Source organism: Pseudorasbora parva, chromosome 20 (assembly GCF_024679245.1).
Source record: "Pseudorasbora parva isolate DD20220531a chromosome 20, ASM2467924v1, whole genome shotgun sequence".
In the NCBI taxonomy this organism is placed as follows: domain Eukaryota; kingdom Metazoa; phylum Chordata; class Actinopteri; order Cypriniformes; family Gobionidae; genus Pseudorasbora; species Pseudorasbora parva.
The window spans coordinates 40,654,048-40,682,011 of record NC_090191.1 but is presented as its reverse complement, the minus strand read 5'-3'; the positions used below and the strand labels follow the sequence as shown (position 1 = coordinate 40,682,011).

The following is a 27,964-nucleotide window of genomic DNA, read 5'->3' as shown; positions in this document are numbered from 1 at the left end:
TTATTTTATGATAAATGAAAATGGAGTGTTTAGAAGACCACAGACAGAAGCATCAAGGCAATGGAGTTTGAAGTTTTTATTATTTTATTTATTTTAATGTCAACGTCCTGGTTTACAAAAAGCAATAAAGTGCATAAATCTTAGGGACAGTGACAATGACAAACAGTATTTTAACATTAAAAAAAATACACATAAAAGATGATAGCAGAAAGAGAAAGACTAATAAAAATCACAAAGCAAAATTTAGATTGGCTTTGCAGTGATTGGTCTGTGAACAAATACCTTTAGAAACTAAAGCAGTAAAATAATTTAATTAATCACTTAATGTTTTACATTAAGTGTCATCCACTGTCTGATTGAGGTCGACATTATAGTGCATTAAAACATCTATTTATACACTCCCAAACAGATCCAATCTGTTCCCCAAGTGTTTTCTTAAAGGGACAGTTCACCCAAAAATGAAAATGTGATGTTTATCTGCTGACCCCCAGGGCGTCCGAGATGTAGGTGTATTTGCTTCTTCAGAAGAACACAAATGAAGATTTTTAACTCAACTGTTGCTCGTATAATGCGTGTCAATGGGGTGTATTTCTATGAGAGGAAAAAACACACTGACATACGAATCCATATTAAACCCTGACTCTCGTGGAGATACATTGATGTCTGAAGACACGAAACGATCGGTTTCTGTGAGAAACACAACAGTATTTATGGTATTTTTTACCTCATATCAGACGAATCTCATCTAGTCCCAATGCCATTACTTCCGCCGAAGAAGGTAAAAAAACCGGCGCGATCATAGATATATTTACATAGGATCTGCATTAGTGCCTGCACAGATCGGTCGAATGAGGCATCTATTTAAATATATTTCTATGATCACGCTGGGTTTTGACCTGACTCTCCTGAAAGTAATGGTGCTGGGAATAATAGATGAGATTCGTCTGATTTGAGGTAAAAAAAAAAAAAAAAATACTGTCGGGTTTCTCGCAAAAAACGATCTTTTCATGTCTTCGGACATCAATGTGTCATCACGAGCCACAGGGCTTAATATGGATTCGTATGTCAGTGTGTTTTTTACTCTCATAGAAATACACCCCATTGACACGCATTATACGAGCAACGGTTGAGTTAGAAATCTTCAATTGTGTCCTCCTGAAGAAACAAACATACATCTTCACTGTCAGAAAATAAGGTACATTGCTGTCACTGGGTGGTTACCCTAAGCTACAAGTATGTACCAAATGTATGTACCTTTAAGGTATTAATATGTACCTTTAAGGTACTAATACACACTCTTAAAATACTGATATGTACCTTTTAAGGTACTAACATGCACTATTTAGGGGTTAGTAAAGTACAAAGATGTACCTTTTCAATTTTGTACCTTAGGGTATCGCCCTAGTGACAGCAACGCTCCTTTTTTTTCTGAGTGTTGGATGCCCTCGGGGTAAGCAGATGAACATCAAATTTTCAATTTTGGGTGAACTATCCTTTTAACCAACACATATTCTAATCTGCTGGGATTTTAAAGGGATAGTTCACTTTAAAATGAAAATTCTGTCATCCTTTACTCACCGTCAAGATGTTTCAAACCTGTATGACCACTGTATGATAGTATTTTTTTCCTACTATGAAAGTCAATGGCTGCAGTTAACTGACTGGTTACTGACATTCTTCAAAATATCTTCCCTTGTGTTCAGCTGAAGAAAGAAATTCATACAGGTTTGAAACATCTTGAGGGTGAGTAAAGGATGACAGAATTTTCATTTTAAAGTCAACTATCCCTTTAAGAGTTGCACACCTAACAGAGCAAAAGGTGGAACACCGGCGGTCTTTATCAGGTCCCATCAGGCACGCCTTCATGGCAACCGTTGGTAAGGTCGGCTTCATCTGGTGTCTGGCATTCTGGCACCTCCCCGATCACAGCTTTGCGTATCACTCTCAACCAGCGCAGTTTCACTTCCTCTGTTTCAGCAGTGAAGCAGTGGACAGATTTAGACTGGCACAGACGGAAGCTGGTGGGAGGATGATCCACAGACCGTTGGACGTCCTCAACCTGGTAACCCAGCAGCGGTATAGTACACTGGGCTTTGACATCCTGAGGGGAGAAAAAGAGACTGATATTAAAATTTGATGAGTTACTAAAGTTGGGGGATTGCTAAGGTGTTCTGAGTGGTTTCCAGGGTTTTAGATGGTTGCTAGGATGTTGCTAATGCTTTCAGAGTAGTTGCTAGGGTTTCAGATGATAGCTAGGATGTTGCTAATTGGTTGCTAGGGTTGTTGCAAGGTGTTAAGAGTAGTCTCTGGGGTTTTAGAAGGTTGCTAGGATGTTGTTAAGTGGTAGCTAGGATGGTGCTAAGGTGTTCTGAATTGTTTCCACGGTTTAAGATGGTTGTTAGGATGTTGCTAAGAAGCTGCTAAAGCATTCAGAGTAGTAGCTAGGATGTAGCAGAGTGGTTGGTAGGGTGTTGCTGAAGTGTTCTGAGTAGTTCCTGGGGTTTCAGATGGTAGCAAGGACGTTGTTAAGGTGTTTTGAGTGGTTTCTAGGGTGTTGCTGAGGTGTTTAGAGTAGTTCCTGGGGTTTAAGATGGCATCAAGGACATTGCTAAGGAGTTGCTAAGGTGTTTTGAGTGGTTTCTAGGCTGTTGCTGAGGTGTACAGAGTAGTTCCTGGGGTTTCAGATGGTAGCAGGAACATTGCTCAGAGTAGTTGCTAAGGTGTTTAAAGTGGTTGCTCAAGAGTTGCTATGTTCTGAGTTGTTACTATGGTGTCTAGTGGTTGCTAGGGGGTTGCTGAGGTGTTTTGAGTGGTTTCTAGGGTGTTGCTGAGGTGTTCAGAGTAGTTTCTGGGGTTGAAGATGGTAGCAAGGACGTTGCTAAGGGGTTGCTAAGGTGTTCAAAGTGCTTCCTCAAGAGTTGCTTTGTTCTGAGTTGTTACTATGGTGTCTAGTGGTTGCTAGGGCATTGCTAAGCAGATCATAATGTGTTCAGAGTGGGTTCTAGACCATTGCATTGTCAAGCCAACATAATCTAAAGCTAGATGCACAAAGTAGGATTTTTAGGAGTATTTAGTATTATATCTTTAGCCTATTATTGTGAGTGTTCTCACCTGTGGAGCGCCGTACAGGTAAAGCACCAGTGCATCATGCTGTGGAATCACACACCAGACCCTCTGACACGGTTTAGTTCTGTCACTGTACTGCAGGAAGCCACATAGAAAACTGTTTCCTGAGACCTGAGCTGCTTCAATCTGGTAAAGGTCAGGGGTAGAAAAATCAAAAACAGTTCACGCAGACAGAAAGAACAAAAAACATCAACAACAACTACCTCAAGAATTCCTCTTTTCTTCCCGGCAACTGGTTCCTCTGTGTCCACTCTGCCGGTCAGAGTGAAGTAACAGTCCTTACAGACCTTATTTAATCGGTTACTGTCGTACTTCAGCGGCGCTTTGTAGTCGGAACATTTATGGCACACAACCTGAAACACATCTCAAAATATTATTTCTTCTTTTAAAATACAAAAAAAGCTTTTTTTAACCTTTTAACTATTTTCCCGCCAGCATTTGAAAAATAAAAAGTTGCCAGCCACCGCCAGGGTTTTTGACCATTTTCAACAAAATGTAATAGCCCGTAGAATATTTTGTTTTATGAATATCTGAGCATGCATTATATCAGAGGAAAGAGCTGACCCTCTGTTTTATTCTAGCTTCATGCATATCTTTTTTATTAACACTTAAATAGGGGTAAGTTTCATAAAAAAAGCTAAATTTTGAACAAAAAGCTGAGAAAAGATTACACCTAGATCAGATCCAGAGATGATCAAACACAGATGGAGTAGATCGAGTCCATCAACACCCCTAATGCTTACACAGTCCTGTATCTCGTCCTGGGTCTACATTTCATTCACTAACATTAGTTTTGATTTATATGATGTATAATGTTGATGATCATGTTATTTTACATACGATCGCTTGTTTTACTGCGTCTTCCTCGCGTGTGTTTTGATCAGGAGATTCAGTGCTCATTCAGGAGAATATACGCAATAGCGCCCCCTAGCATCTGACAGTGAAAACACGGAAACCCGGAAAATTCTGTATTTGGCAGGGAAACGTTCTCTCACAAATAATGGAAAATATCGTTTTTGGCAGGGAAAGAGTTAAAAACAATATTATAACCATGTAAAATCATATTGAAAGAGACATTTAAAAAAAGTCCAGTGTCATTTTGTCAATACGAAACATAAACATTAGGAAATTTTGTAATTTTGTTTTGCTGCTGCTACATACATAACTTGCCACTGCCAATACACAAGACATGCTACAGTACATACACACATACATGAATGAGATGAAGCACATCTATACAGGTGGAGCTGGGGACGGTGGAGGGTTTCTGAAAGCTTGCTTCAAACAATAGGCAAGAATTTGAACTAGAGATGTACCGATTGCAATTTTCTTGACCAATTCCGATTTTTTTGACGTGTGACCTGCCGTTACTGATTTTTGCTGATTCCGATTTTCTTTCAAAGAACTATAATTTACAGCATATACGAACCAAAATACACTTTTCTGCAATACAACCTTTTATCTTCCTAAAAAAAAAAAAAAAGTAAAAAGACTAATAAAATAAGAACAAAAAAACTAATTCCAAACAGCAGCACAGATAAATGCAAAAGAATAAAGAGAGTTATGAAATAAACACAAATTGTACACAAAAGTTATGTGTTGTGTATTTTAGTTTTCCTGGTCAAATTAAGGCATAAACCATTAATTTATTTGTATCAAATAAAATTTAAATAAACCCTTCCTTTTTTTTGGCAAACAAAGTGCTGCAAAACAGAGGTTTACTGTTAAAATTAAAACATTGAAGAAAACTTAATTTTTAAAGGAATAATCAACATTTTTAATGGTTATTGTATTGTTATTATTAGTAGTAGTATTACATTAATTCATACAATATACTGTACAATAGTAATATATTTCTGTCACAAGTTCTGTCACAAGTATTTTGACGGGTTGCCGTGAAGATATTGAAGTTTCTTTGTGTGTATATGATACAACAATAGTTTTTCTCAAATTAAACGGTAAAATGTTCATGAAGTGACTTTCAGAGCGGCTCTGGAGATGAAGTTCATGTCGTCATAATGACACCACGAGCGTCACACGTGCTTCAGTGCGTGTGCGTGTTAAATGAAACCGCGCTTCAACCATGCACGATTCATATTCAAAGTCTTCTTGTGGTTTAATATTCACAGACACTGGTCCATATTGCAATGTGATTTAAGTGTACCGACCTACTTTTTGATATATTCATTCAAAATTTGACAAATTCTGTGACAGTCCGTGTTATACAGTAAATTCCAAGTTTTTATGACTGGATTCCGTCTTTGTTTTCCACTTATAGATCAGTAGTGCATGCAAAACCTGCGGAAATTAGTGAAATGATGCGCAATACGAGCAATATTTAACTGGAGTGAATGAGACGAGTGAGAGGAGGCGTGTGTGTCACTTCACGGTCGGAAAGAAGACTGAGAATGTGCAGCTGACATTATTGTCGCTGGCAACAAAACCAGCTCGGAATCGGTAAGACGTGAGACTGAGCCGGTCATTATCAAATCGGCGATTCCAATCCCTGTCCGGTTAATCGGTGCATTCTCTAATTTGAAAATTGAGCAAGCTCATTGGCTACCAATAAAGCAGGAACCAATCAGCTGTGCCCTGTAGAGATTGGAATGATGTAATTGTAAGCAGATTGGGTTATGGGCTTATGAGCTGAAGTTTCATGACAGAACTTTGTATGCATGCAAACTCACATATCCACATGCCCTGCAATGGTGTCTCCTGCGGGTCAGAGCGTTGAAGGGCTCCTTGCATTTCATGCACATGGTCACTTCGTTATCCCGAATCCAGCGCGGGGCTCTCTTCCCCAACTCTTCTTTCTGAAAAACACATGAGCCCAGATAAAGGAAGAGTTTTCAATGAAGAACAAAAGAGTGATAGTTCATGGATTCGCCCTTAACCCTTGAAAGGCTCTTTTGCACTTTTCTACTTACGGACACTTCATCCACCACTTCTTTAGAGGCCGACTTGAAAGTTTCATTCTTCTGTTGGAAGATTTCAATGGTGTCCTGGAACGCCTGGAACGCAAACGAGCCACATTGAAACGTTTCCATGAAAGCTTGTCTCCTTTTCTCGCAATTCTGAGTTTAAATCTCACAAATCTTTTTAGCCCTTCACAATTCTTAGAAAAAAATAAATAAATAAAAAATAGAAAAAAAATAAAATTAAAAAATTAAAATAAAATAAAATAAATAAAAATAAATAAATCGCAATTATGAGTTTATATCTCGCAATTGCGGGAAAAAAAAGGCAGAATTGTGAGATAAAATCAGAATTGCAAGATATAAACCGTCAATTCGAGGGGGAAAAATAGAATTGCGAGACAAAAAAAATGTCAAGCTTGTTTTCGATAAAACAATAAGGTAAAAGTGACTTCATATCTCATATCAAGCTTGTTTTACGCAATATAACACAAAAAATTATTGTGACTTTTTAATCTTGCAATTGCAAGTTTATCTCACAATTCTATGTTCATATCTCGAAATTCACTTTTTTCTCATAATTGCAAAAAAAAAAAAAAGTCTCAATTGTGAGATAAAATTGCACTATATGAACAGTTAATTCTGAGAAAAAATTTGATTCCGACTGAGTTTATATTTCACAATTACCGTCATAACTCAATTGTGAGAGAAAATCCATTCCATGGCAAAAATAAGCTTCCATATAATCCTTATCCTTACATTTATAATTCAGATTTAATTCAGCTTTGAGCAACTGAACGACACTGATACCTTAATCCAGTCCTCTTTGTCTTGCTCTGAGCTGTGAACAATGAAAAGTCCATCATTATGAGCTGTAAAACAGATATATAGACATCAGATGAGTGGCTTCTGCCCTCACCTGGCCTGCAGCTCCAGCGTTCGCTCTTTCCCCGACACCTGGAAAGTGTGAGGATAGGCGTCATTGGAGGTTTCCAGCACCTTCATGCCCGCCACGCCGACCCGCGTGCGCACGGTGAACCGCTGACCCACAAGACTGAACTTGGGCACGCAGTACAGCAACATGTTGTTAAACTGTGAAGAGAAGGGTGCCGCGATTTAAAGGGTTAGTTCACCCAAAAATAAAATTTATGTCATTAATGACTCACCCTAATGTCGTTCCAGAGCAATAACAAAAACTACGACTTTATTCAGCATTGTCTTCTCTTCTGGGTTTGTGTTCAATCCTCAAATAAAGATTCAAACGGTTATGAATCGGCGTATTGATTCATGATTCGAATCGCGTGTCAAACTTCTGAAATCACGTGACATTGGTGATCCGAATCATGAATCAATACGCTGATTCATAACCGTTTGAATCTTTATTTGAGGATTGAAAACAAACCCGGAAGAGAAGACAATGCTGAATAAAGTCGTAGTTTTTGTTATTTTTGGACCCAAATGTATTTTGGATGCTTCAAGAGACTCTAATTAACCCACTGATGTCTCATATGGACTACTGTGATGATGTTTTTATTCCCTTTCTGGACATGGACAGTATAGTGTGCATACACTTGCATACGCTCTCAGACTAAATATAAAATATCTTAAACTGTGTGTGAAGATGAACGGAGGTCTTACGGGTGTGGAACGACATTAGGGTGAGGAGTTAATGACAGACATTTCATTTTTGGGTGAACTAACCCTTTAACTCTTAAAATGACAGCACACGCTGAAGAAAACCAAATGATTTTTGTCTGCTCTACACAAAAATATGAATATCCTTAAAGGAACACTCCACCGTTTTTAGAAATAGGGCTTATTCAGCTTCTTTCCTAAATTTAGATATGTGGGCAAATGCATTTTTATCTCAGTGCATGCATTGCTTTAGTTTGGCAGGTTCGCCGTTAGCTTAGCTTAGCATAATGAATGGAATCCTATGTTGCCAGCTAGCATGTCCCGAGTAAAAGTGATCCAAAAAAACAAACACTCACCTAATTACTTCTTGTGGCCTGCGTATTCACAACGAGTACAAATAGCGATGCAGATTAAGACAAAAGTTGTGGTGATAAAAATAGACCTTTAAAATGACTTAAAATACACATATAATAGCAAAGCGGGTTCAAATAAAGTATCAAAAGCAAGTAATTTGGTTGTATGAACAACACTGTTAAAACAATTAGTATAATGTACATAAGATGATTTAGTTTATATCATGTATATTATGTATTAAAAAAAAGGCCTGCAAAGGTGATTGTTACACTTCACAGCATGATTTATTATTATATTAGACAAACAACATTTAATTCAAATGTCCACTCTTAATGTTTAATAATATAGTAAAGTGTTACTATTTCTTTAGTGTTAAATAAAAGATTTTATATATTTTAAAATATAAGTAATTTTGATTCTCAAGTGAATGTATTATGTTTCGATGACAAAAATTGCATGCATGGGCGTCTTTGATTCCACTAACCAGGTAGAGGTATCTCTCCATGGACGAGGTGTTCCTGGCGGCCAGCTTTAGGATCTGTCCCTCTTTAATGAGCTCGTTGGACGGGTTAACGATGTCCTCCTCACATCCCAGCATCTCATAGATCTCCATCAGCTTCTTCAGGTTCTCCTGGAAAACATGCAGAGAAATAGAAAACAAATCAAGACTTTATATAGATTGTTGGTTAGTTGGTGTTTTGACTCCATGCAAGCTTCCTTGGCTATTTTCATGGCGAGTAACAAGCTGAAATACTCTAAAAGAGCAATTTACAAACCTACACAAGATTTTAGACACACTTAATAAGAAGTTGAATGAATTGACCAACATTAACAATGAGTAATATATTTGTTACAGCATTTCTTAATCTTTGTTAATGGTTGTTAACAAAAATACATTTCATTGTTAGTTCATGTTAACTCGGATCCATTAAATAATATTGATACGGATACAACGTTTGATTGTAGTAATGTATTGGTAAGCATTGAACATTAAGATTAATAAATGCTTTAGATGTATTGTTCATTGTTAGTTCATGTTAACTAATGTAATTAACTAATGTTTCTTTGGATAAAAACTCTAAAAGGGATTCATATTTGATGCCGTTTAAAATTTCTATGGAAAGTGCTAGTTGACCATTTGTGTAAATAAATAAAAAACAGAACATTTAATTAAATGCATTACTTTATTATAATTAAATCTTTAAAAAACAAAAAAACAAATGTATATTTTAATTTAATTTAAAAATGATATTTAAATTTATATAGTAATTCATAAATGTTATGTCATAAATATAAATAAATACACACACATATTATATAATATATATATATATACACACACACACACACACACACACACACACACACACACACATACATACATATATATATATATAAAATTATAATAAAGTAATGCGTTTAATTTATTTATAATTCTTCTTTTTTTTTATTCACACAAATGGTCAACTAGCTCTTTCCAGAGAAATTTTAAACGGCATCAAATATGAATCCCTTAAATTATATATACAGTAAATTAGTATGTGTGTGCATATTTACATTATTTAATTTAAATATATATTTATTATTAAAAAAAAAAGTATATATATATATATATATATATATAATAAATAAATAAATAATGTAAATATGCACACACATACTAATTTAATTACATTTATATAGTTATTTAATTTTATATATATATGGTTATTTAATTAAATAACTATAATAGATTTGTATTTATGATTTGTATATGCAATTATAATCATAATCACAGTCAGGAAGAAGGCCATCTTGTTCTGACTAACCCATGTAACCGCCAGGTTAAGTGAAAGTGTGTCTCACCATCTTCCGGATGGCCGTGTTGGAGTGTGCGGCAGCCATTGAGATGATGTTCAGAGACTCTGGAAAACGGGAAGAAGAAGTGATATCTGAGCTGACTCATTTAGTTATGGAACTGAAAGTATCTGGGAGTTAAACAGCACTTTCACTTTATCCTGCATGTTCATGTTCAGCTGCTCATGGAAACGACCGATTGACGTCCCCTGAAGGACACGCATGCTCTGCTTAAAGGAAGTGTGTGTAAGACTGTGGCTAAAACTGGTACTGCAATCACTTTAAAATGACTGTACAGCGGTGTATCCCTCTCCCCCTCCCTCTGACTCGAGGTTGCCAGATTGGCTGCAGGATCAGCAGGAACGTTTGTAGCGGCAGTTGTGGTAACTAGAGCAGATCTGGCAACCCCGATGCCCAAACACTACTGACTTCGTGATTGGTCGACAGGTGGAGGGCGGAGCTTCAGGCCAAAACACAACATGACAACATCAGATGAGGGCTGCAACAACAACTTTTAAATGACAATATCCTGGCCGGACTGCTGTTGACAGTGATACAAGTCAGTGTTTCCCAACCTTTTTCCAATCATGGTACCCTTCGAAAATGTTTTACATTTTGTGGCATACGTTACGCTAGGGGTGTAACCGTACAGATTGCTCACGGGTCTGTTTGTATAACGTTTTAGTTTCACGGTTTCAGTACGGTTTGATATTTGCTATGTTCAGAGAATAAAGGACTAATAAAAATAAAGAAAATAAGAACGAATAACTTAAATACAAGCAGCAGCACAAATAAATACTATTGAGCAAAGATACTAATAAAATAAACAATACTTTTCATGTTTTTCCGGAGGGTCTAACATTTTTTAGGTAGAGAAATTGAATAAATAATAAAATGTAAAATAACTGCATATTTAACTGTGTAAATTTAAAGATTAATCCTTATTAAACTTACACAAGCTATTCAATCAAGAGCAGTGAGTGATGTCCTTATCTTATGTTTGACATTAAAGGTTGCTGCCCTTTAAGACCTAATACATAGCCTGACAAGCCAGACCCACATCCAGATGTTTGGTCTGGAAACTCTCCATTGACGGCTCAATCCGAGGGGCGGATAAACGGTTGTCTTTCAAACTCCCTCTGCACGCGATAGGATAGCGCTACAACCAACCAGAGCAATGAAGGTGAAGCAGAGCTCGCTGACTGATTAAACATTCGCCGTATCCGGTCGGCTAAACTCCGAACACATCTTCTCTTTTTAAGAATGACTTCAGTGCCGTTCTTTGTTCTTTTCTCAGAGAAAAGCTTAACTCCAAGTCTTCCAGAGTCGCGGTCAAAGCTGATTCAAAAGACCGCCGTTCGCCAGCTTTTGTGTTTACTAGAAGCACGAGTGCAACTTGGCCGTCATAAGGATATTGAGAGTTGCTAGACGACACTCGCGGGCAGATTAGATTTTCTGCCGCTAGGGTGGGTCTAGATTTCTAGGCTACGTGTCGTCTTTCTCGACTGTATAAAGTTCTCTTAAGGCATATTCAGACTATGTCTGCTTGGATACTCATCAAGATGGACATGTTGACATACTTTTTGTGTGAGTTTGTCCGTTTAAACGCAAGACTTGAAAGAGAACTCAATATTTGCGCGCTGTGAGACGTGTGTGCACGCTTTCGGATGAGTGCAGAGACAGATCTTCACACAGCGCGCTCTCATTCGCGTCTTCTGGCGAACATACCCGGGTGATGACGGCGAAATGACTGGTCATACGGCGGCACTCGCATGCATTGAACACAGTTTACAAAGAGAGACCGTTTTGCCAGTTTTTCTTTTATTATCGCTGTTGTACAGTAGGCCTATCACTGAGGAGCCAGCACGTAAGTCCATCGACAGAAACATACATGAAAGCATGTTTTTCAAGTTACAACCCATATTAAAGATGCGTCATCATCAGATGTGAGATGAACCGCGGTGCAAGTGTGTACCGGCACCTTTTACACGGCACCCCTGTTCACGTCAGACAGCATCCCGTTTGGGAAACGCTGATATAAGTGTTTGAAATTAACATGATTTATTAATGTCTAGTGACATATCAGGGCCATTTTGTGATTCATTGAAATAATTTTCTTACATACAGTTTCTTTAAATATATCTCAAATATATCTCACTCTCGGCCTGGCCGCGGTCCGTGTCGTTCTCCGGGAGTTTCTTCAGATAGTCTTTGAGCAGCATCTCGTAGCGAGGGACGCGCTGCACCGGCTCCAGCATGTGATGCTGCAGAGTCAGATTCCCACACACATCCTGACTCTAAGAAACATACAGCAAAAAGATTTTCAGGTTTTGAAGGTCATGCCACTGGTATGGTCCTGAATGAAACACAATACGGTATATTGTCCTATCGATTTAAACTAGTGTGTTCAAAAAGTTGAATCAATCCAATCAAAAGTTGAAATAACGTTTGATATCATTTAAAACATTTTATAAGTAAACTGGTGTTGAAGAATACATCTTTTTTTAAACAGATATTTACTTTGATATAATAGATTACTATTTAGACATTTAGTTGGAAAAATCAGACCGAATTATCTTTTACATTATTTTATTTTATATATTTAACAGGAAAATCAGGCCGAACTATTTTATATTTTGGATATTTAACTGGAAAATCTGACCAAATTATTTTATATTATTTTTATATACATTAATATTTAACTGGCAAATCGTATTATTTAATTGTATTTATTTTAATTGTATTTATTTCATATATTTTAGAAACTAACTGGAAAAAAAAATGAAAAAAAAAGATTTTTTTTTATTTTATTATATTTTTTATATATTTATAGATATTTTACTGGAAATATTTGTATATATTTAACAGGAAAATCAGGCCACATTATTTGATATTTTAGATATTTAACTGGAAAATCTGAGCAAATTATTTTGTATTTTTATATACATTTTAGATAGTGTCACTGTAAAATCAAATCAATCCAAATTATTTAAAATGTTTATATTTTAAATGTTCTATATTTATAGCTATTTAACCGGACAATTAGACACCATTTTAAATTGTATTTTATTTTATATATATTTTATCTATTTAACTGAAAATAATCAGACCAAAAAGTTTTTATATTTTTATTTTTACATATTTACACCTATTTAAAATATTTTTCAAAAAATCTACTTGTGTAATATTTCCAGTTAAGTATCTAAAATGTACATTAAAACAATTATATTAAATAATTTGGCAGATTTTTTAGTTAAGTAGCAAAAATATATATTAAATAAAATAATTTAAATTAATTGGGTGTGGTTCTTCAGTTACATTTTATATATTTTAGCTATTTAACTGGAAAACAACACCCAATTAATTTAAATTATTTTATTTTACATATATATTTTTGCTATTTAGCTGAAAAATCAGACCATATTATTTTATTATTCAGGTAAAAGCACCTGTATGTCCTGAATGATGGCGCTAAACTGCGCCGATCGCTCCATCCACTGTTTGAGCAGATCCATGGCGCTGTCGAAGTTGATCACATACTCGGCGTACATCCTCAGGAAGGGCGCGAGCTGAGCCAGGATGTCCCCGATGCGGGGCGTGGAGTCCCTGCAGGAGACGGAGACGTGAGCAGGTGTGGGATCTGAGGAAAAGAAGAAGCGTGAAGATGAACCAACGCTCACCACTGGCTCATTCGCGTCTCCAGGTCAGGCAGGAGGAACTTGCTGTGGAAGGTGTAAATGGATCCCACATTCGAGAAGATGCTCTTCACCACCTCGACAGGAAACGCCCCCTTCCCAGCCTCCTCTGTGAGTTTAGCACAGAACACCTGCAGAGACGTCACATGCACTTTTATCAATCAATCAACTTTATTTATATAGCGCTTTTACAATGAGGATTGTTTCAAAGCAGCTTCACAGCGTTAAACCGGGCAATATTTGATAAACAGTGATGTCATCAGCTTATTTTAATTTATCAGATAGCGACAATGTTGGCAGATCAGAATTATAGTTTATAGAATCAAATAAGACCTAATTCATTAATTTTATTTGTATATTTAGTTGAATAACTTAGATCATAATTTTAGTGTCCCCTGAGCAAGCCAAGCCAAAGGCGACCAAAGGAACCAAACCTCCATCAGGGCATGATGGAGAAAAGTAAACCTTGGGAGAAACCAGGCTCAGTTCTCCTCTGGCCTATTAACAAACAGTGTAAGATTATTATTTTGGGTCTCTACAGTTGCCTTAAAACATTAAATTATGCGGGTCAAATTGACCCGTGAACACCACGAATGTAACCGCAATTATGTGTGCATATATTAAAAAAACACATCAGCACGTTGAAACTTTGCATGCATGTTCATGACCCTAAATGAGGAACCTTTCTTTGAACCTTTCTTTTAAAAAGAAAGGTTCAAAACGAGGATGCAGAATAAATTTGGGTGCCCTCTTTCAGTGATCAGTTCATTAAACCTTGTGTTATGTTGTGGGTCATTTTGATTTTAAAGTATGTTTTTTTCTCATTTAGGGTCATGAACATGCATGCAACATTTCAACATGCTGATGTGTTTTTTTTAAATATGCACACATAATTACTGTTACATTCGTGATGTTCACGGGTCACTTTGACCCGCATAATTTAATGTTCTAAGGCATTTGTAGAGACCCAAAATAATAACATTTCTTTGTTATATTTTGTTTTTTTAGTTTTTTACTAACCATTGAAGAAACAAAACAAAAAAAAGCTTTTTCCCAACTTATTTCAATAAAGAAATATTTGTTGTATGCCACAAATGGTAAAAATGCGCAAAAAAATAAAATAAAATTCCCATCTGAAATACTATCTTAACCACATTGTTTTTCTTGAAATCTTGTGACTTTTTCTCATTTAGGGTCATGAACATGCATGCAAAGTTTCAACATGCTGATGTGTTTTTTTACATATGCACACATAATTACTGTTATGTTCGTGATGTTCACGGGTCAATTTGACCCACATAATTTAATGTTCTAAGGCAACTGTAGAGACCCAAAATAATAACATTTCTTTGTTATATTTTGATTTTTTAGTTTTTTACTAACCATTGAAGAAACAAAACAAAAAAAAGCTTTTTCCCAACTTATTTCAATAAAGAAATATTTGTTGTATGCCACAAATGGTAAAAATGCGCAAAAAAATAAAATAAAATTCCCATCTGAAATACTATCTTAACCACATTGTTTTTCTTGAAATCTTGTGACTTTTTCTCATTTAGGGTCATGAACATGCATGCAAAGTTTCAACATGCTGATGTGTTTTTTTACATATGCACACATAATTACTGTTATGTTCGTGATGTTCACGGGTCAATTTGACCCACATAATTTAATGTTCTAAGGCAACTGTAGAGACCCAAAATAATAACATTTCTTTGTTATATTTTGATTTTTTAGTTTTTTACTTACCATTGAAGAAAAAAAAAAAAAAGCTTTTTTCCCAACTTATTTCAATACAGAAATATTTGTTGTATGCCACAAATGGTAAAAATGTGCTATATATCTTTTTTATCTACCTGAAATACTATCTAACCCACATTTTTTTCTTGAAATTTTGTGACTTTCTCATTTAGGGTGATGAACATGCATGCAAACTTTCAACATGTGTTTTTTTTTTCATAGTGTGATTTTTGGGGAATTGTATTGAAACCGGTTCGGATCAATTTGACCCAGACCACACTGTGCAACCAGAAATCAGACAGTGCATGAGAACCTTTATTTTCTCAGTGTGGAGAACATCTTTTACCATCACAAAAAAACATTTTGTGGAATGAAAAGGTTCCATGGATGTTAAAAGTTTTTCACCGAACCATCAACGCCAGTAAAGAGCGCCGGGTGTACGGGATGATTTAAAGGGATAGTTCACCCAAAAAGGAAATTTAGCCCATGATTTACTCACCCTCAAGTCATCCTAGGTGTGTATGACTTTCTTCTTTCAGACGAATACAATCAGAGTTTTATTAAAAATGTCCTGGCTAATCCAAGCTTTATAATGGCAGTGAATGGTTGTCTCGTTTATAAAGTGCATCTATCCATCATATAACTGCTCCACACGGCTCCGGGGGTTAATAAAGGCCTTCTGAAGCGAAGCCATGCTTTGTGTAAGAAAAATATCCATATTTAAAACTTTATAGACTAAAATAACTAACTTCTGAACACATCGATTTATAGCGAAAGAGTAATAACCCTTGAACCTTTGACACATGCGTACTGACGAACGCAGAAGCGCAGAGGATAGAGCAAAAGAAAACAGCTTTGGGGGTTACTTTTTTAGCACACCGCTGACCGCCGGAAGCTAGTTATTTTAGTCTATAAAGTTTTAAATATCCCCTTCAGAAGGCCTTTATTAACCCCTCGGAGGCTTATCAAGCAGTTATAAGATGGATAGACGCACTTTTATGGACTTCATAAACGGAGCAACAATCAATGCCATTATAAAGCTTGGATTAGCCAGGACATATTTAATATAACTCTGATTGTATTCGTCTGAAAGTATAAAGTCATACACACTTAGGATGGCTTGAGGGTGAGTCAATCATGGGATAATTTACATTTTCGGGTGAACTATGCCTTTAAATCATTCCGTACACTCTGGGCTCTATACTGGCATTGATGGTGAGTAAATCATGGGGTATTTTTCAGTATTTTTTACCTTTTCGTGTGAACTGTCCCTTTAAACAGTTTAAAGTGAGTGAAGAGCATCGACTGACCTGGTCCAGGAGATGCAGACGGGTCACATACGCCCTCTCCGTCTGCAGGAGCTCGTTGGCGATCTTATAGAGTTTGAGCTCTGTGATCGGCTCCTGTTGAAAACAGTCTGTTATTTCCTCTCTGTTATTAAATCTGAAAGTATGACATGTCACTGTGGTCTCACTAAGGTCTATTTGTGATGTTGGAAAGCCACTAAAACTAGACTCTCAGAGTGGAAAAACACAGCGTCATGTGGTTGAGTAGATGGGCCACTTCTGATAATAACAAAAATATCTGATTCGAGTCAAACAAAGCTTTAATTTGACATTTGGAGGACTATAATGAATGAAATAAAAAGTATTTAGCCATATTTTTTGTAAAATGACATGTAAAACTTGATGCTAGTGTGATGTAATTGGTTGCCAGGATGTTGTTTAGTGGTTCCTAAGATAATGTGTGGGTGTTTGTGGGATATTTTGGTATATTGGACATTGCATTTACATTCACTGTTGCCGCTATTATCCAAAGCCTTTTACAAACATTGTTAATTTAAAAAATATATATTTTAATTTAAGGAATAATTTTAAAACTTTATTATTTTATAATCATTTTACAATTAAAAGTAATATTTTCACTATTGTATTTAAATAAAAATTACAATAATGTATTAAATATATTATATCAACCTGAATATAATATGTATATTTATATCAATTATATATATATATATATATATATATATATATATATATATATATATATATATATATATATATATATATATATATATATATATATATATATATATATATATATATATATATATATATATATATATATACACACACAATTAATTATTGTAATTTAATTGATTATAAATATATATAACACATTTTCTAAATTAATAATTTACATAATTTACAAAAAAATTATAATTGTAATTAACACTTTTATAATTTTAATGACTTAAAAAAAATTATAATATGTTTACAATTAATAATTTAAATAATTTACTAATTTAAAAAGATAATTTGATAACTTTTTATTGGTAATCATTTAAATGAAAAAAAAAAAAAAAAAAAAAACACAATAATGTCTCAAATCAATTTTTTTAAATTACAATAACACAAGTAATTATTTAAAAAATAATGAAACATTTGTAATAAGTAACAATTAAAAAATAAATATGAATAATTTACTTTTAAAAATAATAATTTTAATCAATAATTTAAAAAATAAATTAATAATTGTAATAACTTTAACAATGTTAAAATAGTTAATATAAATATTGTAATAGTTACAAAATATTATAATAATAATGCAATTTTACCATTATTATTCACCCATTTTTTCACCTAACAGGTGACAATTGTGGAGCATTAATTCCTGCAGTTTAATAATGAGCACAAACACATGAGACTGGTAATAGTAAAGCACAGCACGAGCACTCACGTGTTTGTCTTCATCTTTCTCCATGTTCTGCGTCTCTTCATTTAGGACGTCCTCCAGCCATTGAGTCTCGTCCTGCAGGTCCTGTACTGCACTTTCACCTTTATTTCGCTCTGCGCTCGTCACCAGATCTTCATACACACCTTCCCCCTTGACCTCCTCGGACCACCAGCCCGACCAAACGTGCCAGCCGGACTCCTGCGAGGATCCCTGAGGAAAACGTTCGGGATTCGCGGGAGCGTCGATGACTGGAGAACAGTCTGCTGTAGCTTTGGTGACACTGGAAGAGAGCATTACATGAGAAATACTGTGTCTAGCGCAGCACTGCAACAGGAAGTGAAAGTCTGAAAAGCGGAGCAGAGGGTTACAGAGAGAAAAAATGAGGGGGTGAGTTTCTCTTCACTGCACTATGTATGAATTATGAACACAGGCGGAACTGTACTAGTCAACAGGTATAATTTATGTTTCTCATCATCACGGCTTAAGCTCTCCAAAATACAATGGAAACGGTGTTGGATTTAGAGTAAGAAGGGCGCACGCGCACACACACACACGTTTGTTTTTGTGAAATGTGGGGACTCTCCATAGGCGTAATGGTTTTTATACTGTACAAACCGTATTTTCTATCCCCTTACACTGCCCCTGCCCCTAAACCTACTCATCGCACACACACACACACTGCCCCTAAACCTACTCATCTCACATACACACACACACTGCCCCTGCCCCTAAACCTACTCACACACACACACACACACACACACACACACACACACACACACACACACACACACACACACACACACACACACACACACACACACACACACACACACAATGCCCCTGCCCCTAAACCTAGCCATCACACACACACACACACACACACACACACACGTTTTTGTGAAATGTGGGGACTCTCCATAGACGTAATGGTTTTTATACTTTACAAACCGTATTTTCTATCCCCTTACACTGCCCCTGCCCCTAAACCTACCCATCTCACACACACACACACACTGCCCCTAAACCTACTCATCTCACACACACACACACACACCTCTTGTCAAAGTGTCTGTAGTATTTGGAGACGGCTGACGTCCTCCCCCGGGTTATATTCGTCACGGCCTCCTCCCCATCCATGATGTTTCCGCTTGAGATCTTCCCTGGACACTGAGACTTTGGTTTTGGAAGAACTAAAGAGGAAAATAAAGAGATGACATCTTTCCACTAAAGTGCTTAAAACAGCAGGTGACTGGGAAGTGTGTTCTCCTCCAATACAAACAGCAGGGGTCAGTGTAATCAAACCCACATAAGTACATATTCTATCATCATAATATACAGTATATGTAATATTTCGAATGTAAGATTGTATTAATGTATGTAAAAATTGTATCCAAGTTTTTCACCATTTTTTTCAAGGATTTTTAAAAGCACAAATCTTCAATGTTATCTCATAAAAACTGTACTGATAATATTTACACAAGAATTAAGAGAAAAAATATGAAAGCCCATTTATGCCACATAAATTAGTAAAGTCAAATTTATGACGAACTAAATCACTATATAACATGGGATAAAAAGTTGAAATTATGATATAGAGTCATAATTATGACATACTTTATGGGATAATTGTAACTTTTTATGATGTAGAATCATAATTATGACATACTAAGTTATAATTAGATACTGTTGAAATTATGAGATCACTTTAACTTTTTATAATGCAAAAATTAAAACTTATGACATACCAAGTCAAAATAATGAGCTAAAAGTTGAAATTATGATGTAAATGACATACTAATTTGAAATTATGACATATTAAATCGAAATGGACATGCTAAGTATCTCTTGAAATTATAATATAAAAGTTGAAATTGCATAGAGAGTCATTAAAGCAGCACTAGGTAACTTTTCAACCTTCATAATATATTTTTTAAGACTCTTGTGATGATAAATCGACTTACAATAGGTTGAATGACACGTCTGCCATAGCCTGATGGGGTCTGTATCGTTTTTAATCGTACTTTTAAACTTCGGGTTTCGGGTAGTAACCCGAGAACAAAAAGAACTACAAAATTCGACTGCTTTACGGCATATACGTCACTTCCACCAACACACACACTTCCTTACATTCGGACGTGCGAGCACAACTTTGTTCGTCGGATAATATAGTCATGTCCGAAGCAGCACAGACAAATAAGAAAGAAAAGGTTTTGTTGGAGGAAAGCAATAAGAGGAAACGGAAAAGTGATGGGATTAAAGGCAGGACGAGGATCAACATGTGACCAGCGTTTGCTCGTCGGCGTGAGCTGAAGGAGGCGTGCCCGACCGATGCTGTCCTGCTTGTTACGGTGATTACCGACCACTCAAACATTGAACTGAAGTATCATATAGATTCTGTAAAACGCTAACCAATAGACTACTATAATGACGCTGGCTTGTAAACGTAAGCATCACGATTATTTGGTGTTTGAAAAAAATAAAACCCATGAAATTATATTCATATGACCTGCTGAAGCATCTGCCACTGACTGTACCTGATGAAGACATTTCACACGCGCCGCCAGAAGAACACCTGCATGTGAACTCCTCCTGCAGTGTTCAGGGGAACTGTTAGTGCTGCACCGACCCGCGGGACGCTTTATGAAGTTATTCGGCCCGCCCCGCACCACTGTATATATTTTTACAACCCGCCCCGCACCCGCGACCATTAAATAGACATACGGGGTCCGCGGGTTATGAGACGACCCGCGCATCACTAGTTCAGGGCTATCAGGGCTGTCATGTCAACAAATGCACGCGCGATGGCATCCCCTGATGTAGGACGACAGATCTTACGACAGTAGTGGAGGACATTATTTTTTCCAAACTGTAGGGGGACCCCGAGAGCAAAAGTTACCCAGTGCTGCTTTAATGTGACTTTCAATCTTAGTATGTCATAATTTCGATTCATCAATTTTTACATAACTTTGAGATGAAAAAGACAAAATCATGACTTAGTATCAGAATCATGACTTTGCAAATCCAAATTTTGACTTATCTTATAGTACATCTCATTATCTCCAAGTCAGAATCTAGTTACTAGATGTTTTCTTATGTCACGCCGCTCTCGCCATTTGACCTAGAACTACCCAATCAGGACATTTAGTCATTTTGTTCAGTTTGTGGGTAATGCATCACTTCCTGTGTTTCTACAGTACTTTAGAAAAGCTTACAACTGTACATTTTCTTTAAAAAAGTCAAATGCGAGGGGTAAATGTCCAGAGTGGTTTTGAGCGAGTTGCTGTGTGGTTTGAAAAGAGGCTCTAGATATGACTACTGAATATATATGTATTATGTGTGTGTGTGTGTGTGTGTGTGTGTGCGTGTGATGGGTAGGTTTAGGGGCAGTGTGTGTGTGCTTGTGTGTGTGATGGGTAGGTTTAGGGGCAGTGTGTGTGTGTGTGTCCTTGTTTATATTACATTATGGGGACCAAATGTCCCCATAAGAATAGTAAAACCTGAGATCACCTATATTGTATTGACCAGCGGTCCCCACTTTTCAAAAGGCTTATAAATCATACAGGAGGTTGTTTAATTGAGAACGTGAAAATGCAGAATGTTTGCTGTGATGGGTAGGTTTAGGGGCAGTGTGTGTGTGTGTGTGTGTGTGTGTGTGTGTGTGTATCTACATATATATGCACCTGCAGGAGGAGGCATTGGGGAGACGGTGTACACCGCGCTCTTCCTCAGCACCGAGCTCCGGTCTCGCAGCAAACTCCTGTCCGGATCGTCTCCTGACCCCACACACACACACACACACACACACACACACACAATTTCAAGCAAGAGAACAGTTCATTAGGAATCATTTTGTTTGATTCTTAAATCACCTGAACGAGAGTCCAAACTGAAAGCCGAGGAGTCTCTTTTGAGCCTTTAGTGAAAACTGCCGTTTCCTCTATCGTGCGCTTGAACACACATCCTCTTGGACACAATTGGGCGATTATAGACTTTATGAACACTTTATGGGTGTGCATTTTAATATGTAACCTTTATGGTGGTTTTAAATATATAGCTCATTGTTACATGAGGATTCAAAGTAATGGATTATTATTTGTATTGTCATAAATGATCCTGTTTTACATAAATACACATATGCTGTGAAAGACGACTTGTTTTGCTTTGTCATATTAGCATTAAAATTAAAGTATTTATTCATATTTTGAATCTTGAGAGTTAGTATTTATTTATATACTTTACATTTTTAATGTGAATTTTAGTTTAAGTTTTGATTAAATTAATTTGTTTTGTTTTAATTAATGTTTTTAATTATTACAAATTATATTACATTTAATTATATATATATATATATATATATATATATATATATATATATATATATATATATATATATATATATATATATATATATATATATATATATATATATATATATATATTAATTTAATTTAGGTTTAATTCAATTTTGTTATGTGTTTTTGTTGTAATTTTCTTTGTTTTAATATTAATTCATATTTTGAATTAGCTTTTATTTATATACTTAATTTTCATTTTAGTTTATGTTTTGGTTCAAGTTGTTTTTGTCATTTTTATAATTATTTTTTTAAATATGGTATTTATTAATATTTTGAATTAGCATTTGATTATATATTTTTAATTTTAATTTTAGTTTGTTGAATTCAATTTTGCTGTGTGTTGTTTGTAATTTTCCTATTTTTTATTATGGTATTTATTAATATTTTGAATTAGCATTTCATTGTATATTTTTCATTTTAGTTTAGGTTTAAATCATTTTTGTTATGCGTTTTTTTTTTGGTCATTGTTATAGTTTTTATATATTAAATTACTTAATACACCCCACACACACACACAAACACAGAGAGACACATAGTCATGCGATTTTTGTAATTTTATTAGTAAATACTATTAGTTTATTAGTAATTTTATGTTTGTTAACATTTTCTCCCTATTATTTACATTTTATTTCAATGACCATGACCGATTTCCAATAGTTTTAGTTAACAATATCACTGCAATAAACAGCAGAATCCACATACAGTGTGACAACATGCCCCGCTACGAGTGTGCATTCAATCTTGTGCAGAATAATCGTAGAAAAGTTCACTTGTTTTTATAGTCATGACTTTGGAAACTTCTCCTAGTCTTCTGCATGTATCTAAGGTCTTGTATCTTGCCTTTGTATGTTCTCTTGGATAAAAACAGCCTGATTATGCAGAAACAAAGGCATGTTTGACGGCGGTTGGAGGAGCTTCCTCAGGCCAGTCTCTCGGTTCCTCACACACAAAGCTTCTCTCACTCTGACACTTTAAATGACAGACCTTCATAAGGAGAAGTCCTGGATACACAAGCTCTCAGTGTCATGGGAATCAAAAGACAAACAGTAAAATGCTCACAGATGGCATTTATAGATATTGATTTTATACAACAGTTAAAAAAAAAACAATTTTATACTCTTATATTTTAGAAACAATGCTGTTGGCTTTTGTCTAATTTCACAGCGGTGTTTCGTTTCTGAAGGAATCCGAGTTTTGAGTGAATCAAACGGATTAACCAATGATTCAATGACTCATTGCTATTTATTTAATTCCTGAATGAATCAGCTGTTTGAACGAATCAAATGAATGACTCACTGACTCACTCATTTAGACATCATCGCCACCTTATGGCAGTTTTAGCTTGTTATTTAGAGTATAATTTTATTTACCATATTAATAAAAACCCACAATTCAACCAAAAATTGTGTCTGTCATACTTGTTTTTTTCCCTTCATTTTAGATTAAGAGTTTATTCAATTTAGGTTTTTTTTGTGTCATTTTTATTATTTTTTCTACAATATATTTATTAATATTTTGAATGATAATTTATTTATATAGGTATTTATTAATATTTGAATTACACACACACAATCATACCATTTTTGTAATTGTTTTGGTTTTTAAATATTTCTGCTTGGTTTTAATTTTATTAATTCAAATTTAAGTAGACCCCCTAATTTCATTTTAATAACAAAAAAACAGATTTCCAATAGTTTTAGTTAACAATAAACAACACTGCAATAAACAGCAGAATCACAGTCTGACAACATGCAAATGAAAATTGTGTCATTAGCCTAAAAGTTTATTTGTAATAAATTGTTGAAAATAAAATATGCTTTTAATCTGCCTGTCAACTCAACACAATTTGTTTCAAATCCTTAGTCCTTAAAAAACAGCGACAAGCACCACATTTCCCATTTTAAAAGCAGGTAAAAAAAAAAGAAATGTATATGAACTGAAAATGATAGATTATGCATATAAAAACACAAATAAATACAAATGCACACACACTGACCTGATCTCCGGCTACACACTGCACTCCTAAATCAGGCAAGTTCACATGATGGCTCAGATCTCTCTCACAGACCGGGCTCACTGCATTTCCCTTTTTTCTACATGAATGCCTGTGTGTGGCATTAATTGTGGAAGAAACTGCTGACATTCAGAGTCTATCAAGCCTCGTCCAATTAGTTTGATAAGGTTTATAGTTTATTTGAAGTAGATACACACACACACACAGAAAATTAACATTGCAATTTCCCAAAAACTTGTTTTAATTCCTTTACTGGAACAAATAACATTACAATAGATGATAAACTCTGAAGCATATGGGTTAGATTGTTAAATTGACGTCATTTACGAGTCTACTATATATGATTTACCCTTTCAATCATTTGAAATCACATGATTTTATGGGATAATGGGTAAATAGTAAAGCCAGTCTTCTCAGCAGAGTATTTACAAGAGTTTATTCTGTCCTCTTCTGGCAGAACGCTGCATTATCAATGTCAAATTTGACCTGGTAATGTAGGCACATCTTGCCTTTATCCTGGTTATATAGGATTTTATGACACAGTTGTACTACAAAATTGTATTAATTTGTTACATTTATATAGCATGTTTTCTGGGTTCTCAAAGCGCTGTCCATAGAAGGGGGATAAATCTCCTCAACCACCACCAATGTGCAGCATCCACCTGGATGATGCGACGGCAGCCATTTTGCGTGAGAACGCTCACCACACACCAGCTGATTGGTGGAGAGGAGACTGAGATGAAGCCAATCAGTATATGGGGATGATTAGGAGGCCATAAAGGACAGGGGCCAATGGGCATATTTGGCAAGGATGCCGGGGTTACACCCCTACTCTTTACCGAAGGACATCCAGGGATTTTTAACAACCACAGAGTCAGGACCTCGGTTTAACGTCTCAATCGAAGGATGGTGCTTATTGACAGTACAGTGTCTCCATCGCTATACTGGGGTGTTAGGACCCACACAGACCACAGGGTGAGCGCCCCCTGCTGGCCTCACTAACACCTCTACCAGCAGACACCTGCCCTGTGTCCCAATTCGCATACTATATTCGAAAATAGAATTAGTATGTCCCAAACCGTAGTATGTTGAAAAGAGTATTCCAAAGATTCCCGGATGGTTTACTATTTCCGGTCCGAATTCGAAGTGCGGATCGATGGGCACTCTAACGGCTGATATTGCCCACAACCCATTGCGAGTTGGACGAGGATTCGATTAGAACTACAAACGCGGATAAAAAGCGTTAAAAAACTACAAACATGACGGATGTGTGAGTCTGGCAGTTATAGAGAAGTTTAGATAAAGGGGTTTGAGTAACCAACTATATCAATATGTAACCTGATAATAGTATATTTAAACTTTTTATTTTTTTATTTATATTTATACAGTGTTGTCCACGTTATATTTCACCTGCAGCAGCATTGTAAACTTTTGTAATGACACGTTTGGCCATTTTACTTTTAAATGCATCACTATATTTAAAGTGCAAACACATGAGAGTCTCTGCATTAAAGCCCCACACATGGCAGATCAACGAGCGGCTACATTTCTCTCCGATACGGTAGGAAATTAAACTGAATGTGGAGGATTTGAACTGTGGCGAATCTGACGATGATTGACAGGGCAGATAAACGGTGACGGGATGCGACAGAGTCCGTTAAAGATGGCGAAGTAGTATGTCCCGAAGCTTGCATACTTTTCTGCTACACACACAAAAGTATATACTTTTTCTTCACAAAAAGAGTACATACTTTTAAGACGTAGTATAAGTAGGCAAATTGGGACGCAGCACAGCTGTGTCCCAATTCGCCTACTTATACTACGTCCTAAAAGTATTTGTAAAGAAAAAGTACATCATTTTGAGTGTAGTAGCAGAAGAGTATGTAAGCTGCGGGACATACTTCGCCATCTTTAACGGACTCTGTCGTTTACTTACGTGCATCCCGTCACCGTTTAAACTGCCCTGTCAATCATCGCCACAGTTCAAATCCACCACATTCAGTTTAATCTCCTGCCGTGTCGGAGAGAAATGTAGCCGCTCGTTGATCTGCCATGTGTGGGGCTTTAATGCAGAGACTCTCATGTGTTTGCATTTTAAATATAGTGATGCATTTAAAAGTAAAATGGCCAAACGTGTCATTACAAAAGTTTACAGTGCTGCTGCAGGTGAAATATAATGTGGATAGCACTGAATAAATATCTTTTTGTCAGGTTAAATACTGATAATAGATCACTCAAACCTTTATCTAAACCTCTCTACTTAACCGTTTGACTCATGTCCGCCATGTTGGTAGTTTTTTAATGCGTGTTTGTAGTTCTAATCGAATCCTCGTCCAACTCGCAATGGGTTGTGGGTAATATCAGCCGTTAAAGTGCCCATCGATCCGCACTTCGAATTCGGACCGCAAATAGTAAACCATTTGGGTATCTTTGGAATACTCTTTTCAACATACTACGGTTTGGGACATATTAATTCTATTTTTGAGTACTATTTAGCATGGATAGTATGCGAATTGGGACGCAGGGCTAGTTTTCCCAGTTGGTTTTAGATCCAGGAAGTAACCAGGCTCAACCCTGCTGCAACGGTACGCACGGCAAACATGATGTCATCGCGGAGTGTGTGTGACCCTATTTCATGTGCCGGTGTGCAACGCATTTTTTGTAACTTTTCGTGCAGCTCCGCATCCGAAGATGCACGAGTTCAAGCCGAGTCTGAGCATGACATATCACATCGGCACCCAGTTTGCATGTATAAATTAGTTTCTTATATTTACAAAATGAGCCTACAAAAGCAGAAATAAGCTCTCTTTTTTTAAAATAAAGATCCATGTTAAATTAAAAAAAAGTTCATGAAACTAAATGAAAATGTTTAGTGAAATTAAGAAATATTTAAGAGATAATAAATTTAGTTGTATGTTTGTACATACATTTTGTTCTCATGTCACAAGTAATAGTATACAGGTTTACTGAGTTTTACACAATTCTTTTGTAGTGTGGTTTTTGGTGAAGTGTACTAAAATAAATATCGTCACCTGTGTACATTACTTCTCACCGTTGTTTCCTGATGGTTTATAATAAAACAATTACTCAAGAGTCATTAATTACTATGTCATTTATAGGAAAATTACAACCGCTAGCCTGAGAGAGTGCAGTTAGCGGAGCCAGGCGAAAGTATAAACAAGGGTTTACTAGCGTCCAAGGAATTTGCACTGCAGTACCCATTTCAACCGCTAGCTGTCAATATATTACACACTGCGCCTTCAATCAAACAGCAGTGAAGGTCTAACGAGTTTTGATTCGCCTTCTCAGACCATACAAACCCTTACGATGCAAACATTTTTTGAAGGAAATGCCAAACAACAGATGATGTGAATCCACAATTGCCTGATAGATGTGATAAAAACGACAGTAAACAAAGTCTTACCAGAAACTGATCCGCGTCTGAGCTTCATCTCTCCATCGTGTCCGGATCTTCTCCTGAATGCAGTGCGTCTGAACTCCTCCACATCATACGTGCTCCTGACGCTCCTCCTCACCTTCTCAAACATCCCTCTG

At 36.0% G+C, this 27,964-nt stretch overlaps 1 protein-coding gene across 2 annotated transcripts; it reads right to left on the bottom strand.

Moving 5' to 3' along the window:
- Positions 1–61: 61 nt before the first annotated feature.
- On the bottom strand, positions 62–27,964 carry fgd4b (FYVE, RhoGEF and PH domain containing 4b). Of its 2 annotated transcripts, none has more exons than XM_067427020.1 (17): positions 27,834–27,964; positions 21,721–21,813; positions 19,095–19,230; positions 18,041–18,317; positions 16,609–16,701; positions 13,547–13,692; positions 13,316–13,472; positions 12,025–12,163; positions 9,876–9,934; positions 8,515–8,661; positions 6,961–7,133; positions 6,852–6,882; positions 6,054–6,137; positions 5,814–5,939; positions 3,330–3,479; positions 3,112–3,252; positions 62–2,101 (listed from the first exon to the last, which is right to left on the bottom strand). In XM_067427020.1, exons 1-17 carry the CDS (start codon positions 27,955–27,957, stop codon positions 1,841–1,843), a joined length of 2,337 nt encoding a protein of 778 aa, XP_067283121.1. In that variant the 5' UTR covers positions 27,958–27,964; the 3' UTR covers positions 62–1,840. The 2 variants fall into 2 exon arrangements, with proteins under 2 accessions (XP_067283121.1, XP_067283122.1); XM_067427021.1 differs by lacking the exon at positions 27,834–27,964 and adding an exon at positions 24,392–24,511.

Excerpts from the sequence above, each read along its gene's own strand:
- fgd4b (XM_067427020.1), bottom strand. The coding sequence starts at position 27,957 with ATGTTTGAGAAGGTGAGGAGGAGCGTCAGGAGCACGTATGATGTGGAG. Across the intron at positions 12,164-13,315 it reads CCATCATTCAGGACATACAG|AGTCAGGATGTGTGTGGGAA; the intron begins GTGCTTTTACCT and ends TATGTTTCTTAG. Across the intron at positions 2,102-3,111 it reads ACCTGTACGGCGCTCCACAG|GATGTCAAAGCCCAGTGTAC; the intron begins GTGAGAACACTC and ends TTCTCCCCTCAG.